This window comes from Apteryx rowi, unplaced genomic scaffold (assembly GCF_003343035.1).
Source record: "Apteryx rowi isolate R43461 unplaced genomic scaffold, aptRow1 scaffold_53, whole genome shotgun sequence".
Lineage (NCBI taxonomy): Eukaryota > Metazoa > Chordata > Aves > Apterygiformes > Apterygidae > Apteryx > Apteryx rowi.
In genome coordinates, this window is record NW_020450794.1 from 3656373 (window position 1) to 3668148 (window position 11776).

Below are 11776 nucleotides of genomic sequence, written 5' to 3' on the forward strand. Positions count from 1 at the left end.
TTTGCTTTGCAGAGGAGAGCGAAGAGAAGCAGCCGCTGACCAGCAAGGAGGAGGAGGAGCGCCGGATCGCCGAGATGGGGCGCCCGGTCCTGGGGGAGCACACCAAGCTCGAGGTCATCATCGAGGAGTCCTACGAGTTCAAGGTACCGTGCGTGTCCCACCTCTCGCTTCTTCCCCCAGCTCCAGGCCTTTGGGGTTTGCACGGTGTCGGCAAGCGCGCGCCGATGGCATGCCGACCTCCCGCCGGTGGCGCCAGGCACCTCGTGGCTTTGCGAGGTCTCACGGCAGGGCCGAGGCTCGGGGACGGGGAGAGGCTCCCCTGCGGTGCGCTGGTGGGACAGCGGTGGGTTAAAATGCGCTCCACGTCCTCGCTCCACCCGTTGCCCCGCAGCAGGGCTTCGCGGGGGGCGATCCTGGACTTTCTGTCCCGGCTGCAGACCGTTTGCGGTTGTTATTCTGCGAGCATGTCGGTCAGGTAAGCCTAAGAGCTGGCTGGGCGCTGCAGGTCACTGAAACATAGCCTCATCCTTGCAACAGCGCTTCACACCCAGATCCTGCACACGGGCCCTTCTGCAGGAGTCCTGATGCGCGGCGGGAGCCCGTCTCCTGGCCGGCGCTGCCGGCAGCACCTTCCCCCTCGCCGCTGAACCGCAGCTCCTGAYGAGCGCGGAGCCTGGCTCCACGAACGGGCCTTGGTCGAGCCCRGATTATTTACAGTGTGTCCGAGCAGACCAGTGAAAATTCCTCCTGAGGTGAACAAAAGCTGTGCAGTGGGAACAGCGGCATTGCAGCGGTATCCACTGCTGAATACCTGCTGAAGCTGTTCACATTCCCATCATGAGCCCCTTTCGAAATGTCTTTTTGAATGGCAACGAGGGGAATTGCAAGTACTTACATTTGCTTTCGCTGCTGGGGCTCTTGGCCTGAACTTAACATCAGCTAAGGCTTTTTTTTCCATAAGTGTATGGTTGTAAATACCAGACCTGCCAGCTTTAGCCTGGATGTCTGGCCTGGTAGCCCCTAATTCTGTGCTCTGTGCTTCCATCTGCAGAATACTGTGGACAAGCTCATTAAGAAGACGAACCTAGCCCTGGTGGTTGGAACGAACAGCTGGAGGGAGCAGTTTATTGAGGCTATTACTGTCAGCGCTGGTAAGTTCAGGCTGCTGCTCCAGGTGAATTATGCTAAACCTCTCTCGTGTCTCGGTTTGGCTCTATCAATAATACTGACCATAGCGGAGTGGCACGAGGCAAAATAGGCTGCGGAGTTATTTACAGYGTCTGCATAAATAAAACAGCTGAGTAAACCCTGTCATGCAATCACCTTGTCTGATGCATAGGAAACCTCCTGCAGTAAGTGTTTCTGTAGTGCCTGATAGAGAAACCTCCTGGTGGTTATCAAACGGCAGAGGGGAAAAGTCATTTCAGTGAGAGAGATCTGGGAGCAAACTGTGCGTTTAAAGCCACTAGTATCACGCTGGATCTCCAGGAGGGCGATCAGACACATCCTGAGGGGCCAAACATCTCTGAGCCCAGCAGGACAGGCATGGCTCACCCGTCACCTGGCTGCAGAGATAAGAGGACCATCCCTTGCGACCCACGGCTTGATCTTCAGTGAACACGTCATGAGCCAGACTTCACCTCCCATTGCAAAGGGACTTAATTTTGCTGGCAGCCACGGGATGGCTTTGCTTTGAAGCAGGCTGGAGGCTGCTGCCACCCTCGAGGACAGGGGGCTGGGGGGGGAGGTCATGCCTTGGGGATGCCTGGTCCCAGGGTGCTGTGGGCCCTGCCTTTAACGCAGCCTGGTCTGAAGGCTCTGCACACACTGTCCTGCCGTGGTCTTTTGGGTAAGAGAGCCCAGAGGCTGCGGTGGGTCRTTTTTCTTGCAATCGCTGCAAACATTTCTGAGATCATGGGCGGGGGGTTTCTGAGGCATGGGGAAGATGTCCTGCATTTGGCTGTCCCACTTAGCTTCCCAAAGAAAATCCTGCCTGCCTTACTCCTAAATCCCCAGGCTAAGGTCTGGGAACTGCTGTGACAGTGCTGTTTGCCTCTGCTCTCTTCGGAGCTGCCTCTTCGTATTGTGTTACGAGCAGGAAGGCAGAGTGTGAATCCTTTTTTTTTTCCACACTTCAGTATAGACGACTGCAACCCCAGAGGTTATGGCTCAGCAGCCCAATAGTGGCTGCTGCTATTTGTGATCATATCTGCATCTCTCTCTTGAAGAATTGCCTTTCCCTCAGAAATACCTTGTTGAACTGGTCTCACAGCTGACAGTGCCAAGTTTACCAGTTCATCCAGTACAGGATTCAGGTTTACCAGTATGCCCAGTAGCATTCCCACTCCTGTGGGAAGTTAAAGACAGAGGGTCTCCCCCAGATGTGGTTTTAACAGCTGGAGACATTATAACTCGCTGGTTGGATGACACAGCCCAGCTTGGGCTGTGTGTGTGCGTGCATTATGGCAAAATCAACCAGCTTAGATTAAATCACTGAGGAAGGTGATTTGAGCTCATCTGGCTAATTTTGTGTTGAAATCCATGAGGGAACATTCACACTTCCTGCCCCAAGCTCTGCTGTGCAAGGACAACCTCTGCCCAGCACAAGTCAATTAAAAGTGATGGCTGTACTATCTTCCCTTTGCCTCTGAGAACAAGGAGAGGACATCTTGGAGCAGCTATCCCCTCCAATTGTGGTCCCTCCTTTTGTAGCATTCTTATTCTTAGAGCCTCCAGGCGAGAGCTTCCCATTATTTTGGATATAGCATGAACGTATTATGTGAGACAGTCCTTGTTGCAGGTTTTGTAGCCAATACAGCTAAAATAATCGATGCCAGAATCAATTACTTAATTGCATTCCATATTATAGCAAAGATAATCACTGGTCCTCGCATCTCATCTCTGTGACACATGTGACGACTGCAGTTATGTGGAAAGCCCCGTCACTGCTGTGCCTTGAGCATGCAGCCACCATCAGTGCTAGAAGGGTCATTAATAGACATTCAATGTCAGTGGACTTGAGCAGTCCCTTGTAAATGATGGTGAGGGGTTTGTCTCTGAGCTCCAGACCTAAGTTTTTGCCAGGATTTAGCTCCTCAGATTTTGTACCAGCTGAGTTACAACACCTCAAAGGCTGGAGTTTGGATTTGCATTTTTCCCCGCAGCCCACCATGGCGAGTGTGTGGCGCATTCCTACTTCAAAATGAAATATCCCAGCTGAGGAAAGGAACGTTAAAATCCCCTTTCCCAAGCAGTGAGCAACCAGGGATGATGCTAGCCAAGGGGATGAGTGGCTGAGCAGGTAGGAGAAGGGCTTCGACAGACAGGTGGTGCAGGGACGGCTGTGCCGGGCCATTCGGGGCTACACCAGAGCCTGCGTCACGGAGGTCGGCTGCTCAGGTGCAGCTGCCCTTGGTATGTGTCCAACAGCCCAAAAAGTTGCTCCTGCAGCAAGTTTATGCCAGGCTTTGTTAGCCTGTTCCTGAATGGGCCCCCTGGGTCACCATCCGACCTCACTCTGCATTTCCAGTCAGCTTGGCAGGAGCTGGCCGGCTCTTTGAAAGAGAGCACCATTATTCCTGTTTAACAAAATGATAGACAGATCTGCATGAATGTTATGACAGTGGCCCTCGTGATTTTATCATTTCTGTAAAGATTTAGATCCATGACAGTCCTGCTGCCATATAACTTGGGAGAGATTAGAATTCCTGCTGCAAAATTAGTGTCGGCACAGCACACAGGGTGTCCTGCAAGTACCAGCCTTTGTGCAGTGAGCAAAAAAAGGCCAGTGCAGCCTTCCCAGGTTGAAAAAATGTTCCTTATCTCCACCACAATGCACAGGAATGGGATATTTATATCTGCCAAAATAATAGCACCATGCTTCTGATTAGTTACCATTTCTGCCATAGTGAGTGTGATGCTTTAAGGCTGACCAAGACGTGACTTTCCACCATTGTATTGTAGAGACACCAAGTTCCTCACTGTTTCTAGCTTACGTGTTGCTCTTGATCTGCAAAGGTGCTTCAAAGCCAAAGCTGCATCCCAGCAGGGCACTGAATAGGACTTTTTCCGGATTCGTTGTGGCTTTATTTAGTGAAATCTTGAAAACCTCTGAAGATGGAGATGTCCATTACCCCATCTATGCGTCCCAGGGCTGCACCACTATCCTGGGGAAGAAGTTTCTCCTGCTGTCCAGCTGCTACCTCCCAAGCTGCAGTTGGTAGATGTTGCACCTTGTTGTATCACTTGTCAGTGCCAAGGAGAGTTTGGTCCATCCTCGTTGTATCTGCCCTCCAGGTTGCTGTGGGCTAGATCTCCCCAACCTCCTCTCCTGAAGACCAGCCAAGCCAGCTCCCTCCACTGCTCCCCCCAGGCAGTGTCCTCCAGGCCCCAACTGCCTTGGTGGCCCTGCCAGCCCCTCTCTAGTTTCTCCCCAACCCTTTTCTGGGGTACCCTGGTGTATGGACAGAGATTGCATCAGAGGCTTCTCCCCTGCCTTGCCTCATTCTGGCTCTGTCCCTACCCTCTCTCCAGCAGCTGGATCTCAGCTGAGAGCCCCCAGGATGCAAACAGACTGCAGAGCCCCATGTGCATTTGAGCTGGGCCAAACCTGTAGCAGGCTGACTCCCCTCGCAGGTTACCAAAGCTCTTGTGAAGGCCTGGACAATCCAGGCATCCCTAGGCTTCTTCCTCTTCTTGCATGGATTTGGCCTCGACCTTCCCAGGAGGGATGCCCTGTCTTGATCCCTCCGCTGGCTTTTCGTCACCTTGCATCGAGGCAGAAGGCAATTGTTATTATGAGCAACAACAGAGCAAACAACAAACCAGCAGCTTCTCCCAGTAATTCTGTTGTCATGGCACAGAGCCACCATTTGAATGTGGGGTTAATTGACACTTATGTATTGGTACACAGCGTACAGCAAGACCATTTTATTCTCCCTGAGGGAGACTTTATACATTTTGTTATTCAATTAAAGATCCTCGTTGTGGAGGAAGATGTGAAAAGAAGAATGCTCACCCGGGCCAACAGTGGGGCGGATAAAAATTGCGTGGTCTCATTCAAAGGCCTATGCCTGCCTGATTGATACTGTGGCTGCCGGGTGAAGCAGGACACAGATCCATCATCCCTTAAATCTGGTGTTCGGTGGGGTAGGACCTTGTCACCTCATCCACTGTGATGGAGCAGAGCAGTGGTTTGGATTTCACCAGGCGCTCGTGGCATCCTTGTGTCTTGGCCCCCTTTCCCTGCTGTCCTGGGGTCTCCTGCTGGGAGGGAGATTTGGTGCTCCACATTCCTGGAGGGAAAAAAACACATCAGAGACAACAACAAAGTACCTCTTCCAAGGCCAGGGATGTTTTTAACACAGCTTGCAATGTTTGAATGCCCAATGCTTGTGTCTTAGAAACCCATCTCAATGTGTCCCAGGTTCCAGAAAATGAGATATTTGGAAGTCACGACCTTCTAGGGCCATCTCTGAGCCCAAGCCATGAAGAAGGAGGGTGTTGGGGGGGGGTTCCAGTCTGCACAGGAGCTTTGCCAAACCTCGCCCAGGACAGGTGAGCCTAATCTGGCACTGATGGTTTTTTTCAGGGGAAGACGATGACGATGATGAATGTGGGGAGGAGAAGCTACCCTCCTGCTTCGACTACGTGATGCACTTTCTGACCGTCTTCTGGAAGGTCCTTTTTGCCTTTGTGCCCCCGACAGACTACTGGAATGGCTGGGCCTGCTTCGTCGTCTCCATTCTCATGATCGGCCTCCTGACAGCCTTCATTGGCGACCTGGCATCCCATTTCGGCTGCACCATCGGCTTGAAGGACTCCGTGACTGCAGTCGTGTTTGTCGCGCTGGGAACGTCAGTGCCAGGTAAGGCCAACGGCAGAGTTTCTTGTAAAGCTCCATCTCTGCCCAGTCAGGGCTCAGGTTTGGGCTGGGAAAGCTGGGCACACCGAGGTCCTCTACTGTTTTCTCCAGAACCAAATGAGGGGAGATTTAAAACATTCATGGAAGCTGTTTTTCAGTCTCAGGTGGGACAGGAAGATGGAACCAGGGATGTGAATTCAGTCCCCTGGAAATGATTTCAAGGACCTTCTCTCTTGCAAAGATTGCAAAGTACCTATTTCTGTGGACAGCCTTCATGGCTTTCACTCTTGGAGTTGAAAAATGGTCTTTTATTAAAGTGCTACCTGTGTTGGGAGTCCTGTGTTTTCTTTCTGAACCCAACCAGGAAGGGTCTGGGTCACAGGGAGCGGGATCTAACTCAACCCAACCACCTCCCGCTTCCTTCTCTCACCACTCCTGAACTTCCAATAATCAGTACTTGGGTGCCTTAAAATCTTGAAATTGGCCTAAAGATCTCGGGGCTAGAAAAAGAAGCAACACAATAAAAAAGGAGGATAGATTTGGGCAAGGGAAGGAAGGAAAGGGAATTTTTTGTACTTCTGGCGCTGGAGCTTTAAGGCATTAGTTTTGCGAGGCTGTTCCATAGCCTGGATGGCCTAAAACTTCCCTCCTGTTTTTGCTGTCAAAAGTTGGCATTTAAGGAAACATTTCAGAAAGGTGAGAGGTTCTATTTACGGATGCTTTTGACTTCTCTTGTTTAAACTAAGATACCCACAGACCATGTTATATTATCTGGGCATTGGCTGGGCTCCTCAAAGGGAATGGGCAGAAAGCAGACAAATGTGCAGTGAAATCAAGCCTCTCGTCTGGTTGATTTGTTGATTTTATGGAGCTTTTTTTTTTAAATCTTTACTATCTACCTAGAGGCAAAATACAAGGTATAAAATACCTGGCTTGATACAGGGTATAAAATACTGGCGACTGCCGGGGTGGTGTGCTGTGGATGTACCCCAGCTCCACTCCTGCAGTGTTAAAGCTGGTGGGGAGCTGGGCTTGCATGCACCCACCTGCATAGTTTTTCTCTCCCATAAAAGGGATGAAAGCTGAGCACTTGTTTACCAGCGTGTCAGGGTGTGAGCAAGACACTGGAATTTAGGGAGGCAAAAGGCATTGGAAAGGTATCATTAGAGGAAGCGGAGCAATACAAAGACAACATTTCAGGGGATGTGTTAGGATAGAGGCAAACTCTTGTGGCTCCCACAAAGCTTTTCTAACCTTTTCACTTCTTTTGCGAGTCAGCAAGTTAGTGGATATGGAGAATGGGCCAATACAGCATAGCACTGGGAAGTGTGGTCTCTACGGTCCCCTCGGTCTTGCTTGGGGCACTGTGAGGCATCTGGGGTTGTTTGGTAGGAAGCCCCATATTTCTGGGCATCGAGATGTCCCTCCTGGGCATTTCTGGAGCCCTGCTTGTCACTCGGGCTGCAGCCAGCTGTGTCCTTCCTTGGGAGAGCCCGTAGATACGGTCCCAGTATCTCCGTTCCCCAGCGATGCTGTCAGCGCTGATTCCCCAGCTGCCTGCTCCCCTCCCGCTGCGACTGGCTATTTCCTGGGGGTTTCTCTCTGCCTTCTCTCTGCAGACACGTTTGCCAGCAAAGTGGCAGCGACGCAGGACCAGTACGCGGATGCCTCCATCGGGAACGTCACCGGGAGCAATGCCGTGAACGTTTTCCTGGGCATCGGGGTGGCCTGGTCCATCGCGGCCATCTACCACGCGGCACACGGACAAGCCTTCCAAGTCTCGCCCGGCACCCTGGCCTTCTCCGTCACCCTCTTCACCATTTTTGCTTTTATCAGTGTGGGTGTGCTGCTCTACCGGCGGAGACCCGAGATCGGAGGTGAGCTGGGCGGGCCGCGGACTTCCAAGCTGCTCACATCCTCACTCTTTGTCCTTCTTTGGCTCTTGTACATATTCTTCTCATCTCTGGAAGCCTACTGCCACATAAAGGGCTTCTAAAGGAACAATCAGAGATAGTAAATATATATATATCTATATGTATCTATATAGAGCAATATATAGGTATAGATATAGATATAATGCTGTGTATAATGAACAGAGAAAGAATAAAAGAGATTTGCCATGTTCACACACCTGCTGATGGAAAGCGGCTTTGGAGCGTTCTTTGAACTAGACAGGACCCCAAAGCCGGCAGCACCCCGGCTGGGGGCAGCGGCCCCGGCGCGGCGCCTGGACGCCGGGCCCTCTCTGCAACGCCACCGCCGCCGCCGTGAGCAGCCGAGACGTGACCGAATCCTTTCCTCTCGCTCTCTCCCGCCCGCCACGCGCCCCGGGGAGGATGGATGTGACCGCGACCACCGGGGCGCGCCGGTCGGGGGAAGGCCGGAGTAGCTGGCGAGAAGCGGAGCAGTGGGCGAGGGAAGGCGAGGAGAGCGTGGGTACTGACTTCCGACAAAACATCCATTTGCCTTCACCACTCGGGAACGGCCCCTTGCGGCCCCGTCGACAAGATGCCGGAGACCGGACTGAAGAACAGGGGAGCCTGGGAGCTTTCTGAGGATGAAACACAACCTTTTCTGTCGTTTGATTTTCTTTTTGTTGTTGTTGTTGGTTTTTTTTTTTGGTTCGTTCGTTCGTTTGTTCTGTTTCGGCGTGTGTACGGTTAGCATTTCTCCCTCCGGCCCGCCTTCCCCCCYGCCCTCTGTGCTTCGGAGACGCACAAGCCCCAGCCTCGTGTCCGCTGTCCTAAGCCGAGGCCCCGCAGAGCGGTGCGGGCTTCCCCGCCGCGGCGCCCCCGCCTCGCGCGCCTCTTCAGGCATGCTGTCGTGGTACTTGTAGCATTTTGCATGACTGAAACGATGCCTCTCTGTATATAGCATCCTATAGCGATAGTCCTCCCGGCCGTGTGGGCTGAGCATTGCAGATACAAGTGCTTTCCTTTCACCTGGCTTTATTTATTTTTAGTTAGTTTAGTTCCTCCGTAGCTTTCCGTTCGTTTGGGTCCTCTTAACGGGGGGTAGGAGGAGGGGAAGCTTGCCCCGTGCATTGCTCCGCGTGCGGCTCCCCAGGAAGCAAGAGCAGCCGGGCAGGTGGAGGTTTTTGGGGGGGCAAGGCTCCCCCACGGCGCCTACAGGCACCGTCCCCTCCCGCGTGGCCAGGCTTTCCTGGGAAAGGAAGGGCAAGGAAAAGGCCGTACCCCGCACCGCCCGGCGGGGCATTGCCGGCGTTCGGCCGGCAGCAGGCGAGCTCAGTGCCGAGCCCCGGCGTGGGCACCGGTGGCAGCAGGGAGAAGAGCCGCACGCGCACTGGCGGGACTGTCCCCTGGATGCCCAGCAGAYTCGGCATTGCCCATGGAGGCGCTTGATGCCTCTTGGCTTTGCGCCCGCCACCGGGCTCCCTGGCGTCCCGGCTGGCCAAAGCCCACGGCCCTGCACGCCCACCGGTGGCATCTTCCCCCCGGCTGAGCACCCCGCTGGCGCTGGTACCATAACCCATTGCCTGGGGGTGGTTGCACTCGTCTTGAACAACCTGTGGAAATTTTAGTTAACCGGCTGTAAGGTTGCCTCTAGGAGTAGAAGGGTTTTTTTTTAATTTAATTTTATTTTTTCCCCTTGTCAAACCTTTTTCTCACTTTTGACGGGTTCCCGGGGCTTTCCTGCTGTTTCTTTCTCGTTGCGCTGGGGGAAGAAGCGAAGACGAACGCAGGCTGCTCAGGAGCCTGACGCCGTTTCTGTACAATGATTTCGTTCCCGTTTGTTTGGCTTCCTTGCGTTCTCTTTGTGTGTATTGCCCACCACTATAGGCAGCGAGCCCACTAATTGTGATGATCCTTATCCATGGTACACAATGCACAGCCAAATAAAGTTTGTAATGATCCCCCATGGATCCGCTAGTGCTCCTGCCTATTCTCTGTGGGCTCCTGCCCTCGGTGCCCGGCTCCTCGCTCGCTCCGGCTCCGCCGTGCCGCAGGCGGTGCTGCTGGTCACCCGCCAAGGAGCCGGGCCCGGGGGCCGGGGGGGGCGGGGGGGGGGGGGGGGGGCACGAGGGGTTGCATTTCTGTTTTTCCTCTCCTGGCTTTCACCACCTCCTTAAAGGAAGAACAGGGCAAAAAAAACCTAAAATCGTCCCCGCCTGTGAGAGCGGGGCGAAGGGGACAGCGCCGGCGGGAGAAAGCCCCCGCGTGACTTCTGACGCGCTCCTCGCCTGCAGGCTCGGGCGCCGGGGCCCGTGGCGGGAGCGCGTCTGGAGGGCACTGGGCACCCCGCCGGCCGACGGAGCACGCCCTGACCCACCGCGCGCCGTGGGGCGCCCGGCTGGGCCCCGGCGGCTCCTGCTTCCTCTCCGGAGCTGCTCGAAACCCGTCCGCGCCTCTGCGGCAGCCCTGCGCACCCCGAGGGGGGGGCCCCGCCGGGGCTCCTCCCGCGGCTCGCTCCCACCCTGCTGAGGGCGCGTCCAGCTCGAGGGTCTCCCGCCGGCCCCCGCGCGGCTAAACGCCGAGGAGAAACACGGTGCCGGGCTGCCGGGGGCTCCTGGGCCACACGTGCTGCCGTGCGGTTACCCCCGGGGAGACGCCCAGCGCTGGGACGCCCGGGGAAGCGCGGAGCGCCGTGGGGTCCCGCCAGCGCTGGACCCCCACCCTGGGGGCTGAGATGCTGCCTGGCGCCGCACCGGTATGTACCCACCCCACCATAGGCCCGAGCCCCCAGGGCCTGGGAAGCCCTGGACACCACCAGCACCACCACACCAGCACCACCACCACCACACCAGCACCAGCACCAGCCCCAGCGCCCTCCGCCAGGCTCCGCTCCCCTGCCCAGGCGACGTGGGAGGGACGTGCTGCTTGTCAGCCCCGACGCAGCAGTAAGCTGCCTAACGAGTAAGGGTGCAGGATGGGCGACTTCGAGGCGTTTTAGTGCGTTTTAAACCGTTTCCTGGCTTTTAAGACTCCTGGGAGGCTGCTCCAGCACTGGAGGATGCAGCAGAGGACCTAAAGCTTCAGTTCCCCCCTCTTCGTGCTCTGAACGTTGGCATGGAAGCACCGTTCCCCCCCCCCCCMCACCTTTCCGAGAGCCACTTTTGTTTTTTTGGGTACGTTTAAGGGCCAAAAGCCATTGCCACAGACCCACTTGTGCCACCATGGACGGGCCCTGAGGAGACCTTGTCCATTAAGGAATTACAAATAATGGTGTGTTTTACATATATATATATATTTATTTATTTATTTTTATTTATATTTATATATTTATATATGCAACCCTCTTGTCACCAGAGCTGCGCAAATTGGCGCCCTCGACTGTTTTCCGAGCTTTATCCCGTTTCCTAACGTGGAATACAGGGGTTTGTAAATCCTTCGTTCGCTTGCTCTGTTGTTAAGCGCGGCAGCTTCCCCCGCTCGAAGCGCCGCCACGTCCCCAGCCCTCGGCCAACTCTGACAACCGGTTTCCCACAGGAATCAGGGTTATCGCTACGCTCTGCCCTGGTGTGGCGGGGCCACCGCCGCTGCCGAACACAACGCGTAGTGATGGACTGCGTTTGGGGCACTCAGCAGGGCTGGGGCTGAGCCCGGAGCTCCCCTGTGTTGGGGGTGACCTGCTTCCCCCGCCTTGTCCCAGCAGTGCTTGGGTGTCCCCACGGCTCCTTATTCCCCTGCAGACAGGCACAGGCCTTGCAAACTCATTGCTGCAGTGTGGGGGGGGGGTTAACGGGGACGGAGCTGCGGCCGCGGGAAGGTGGCAGGGGCTCCCCGGAGCCGAGCCGGGCTCCCGGACGGGCCCCGGGCCCGGGCAAGGCAGCGACGCCGCGCAACAGGGCGGGGCCACGGCGCTGAGACCGGGCACAGCTCGGCGCACGCACTGGGGGCGGGGCGAAGGGAGCGGGAAGGCCCCGCCCCCGGGGCGCGTCACGGGGTTCCGCCC

General features: G+C 55.2%; 1 protein-coding gene across 3 annotated transcripts in view; it reads left to right on the forward strand.

Annotated features, from left to right (window-relative positions):
- SLC8A1 (solute carrier family 8 member A1) overlaps nucleotides 1-9703 on the forward strand; it is a 61418-nt gene extending 51715 nt beyond the window's left edge. For all 3 annotated transcript variants that reach the window (XM_026080797.1, XM_026080796.1, XM_026080799.1), the window contains 4 exons: nucleotides 13-143; nucleotides 1052-1151; nucleotides 5591-5866; nucleotides 7483-9703. In XM_026080797.1, the coding sequence (XP_025936582.1) occupies nucleotides 13-143; nucleotides 1052-1151; nucleotides 5591-5866; nucleotides 7483-7859 (884 nt within the window). In that variant the 3' untranslated portion in view covers nucleotides 7860-9703. The remainder of the gene's footprint in view (nucleotides 1-12; nucleotides 144-1051; nucleotides 1152-5590; nucleotides 5867-7482) is intronic.
- The last annotated feature ends 2073 nt before the right edge of the window (nucleotides 9704-11776 follow it).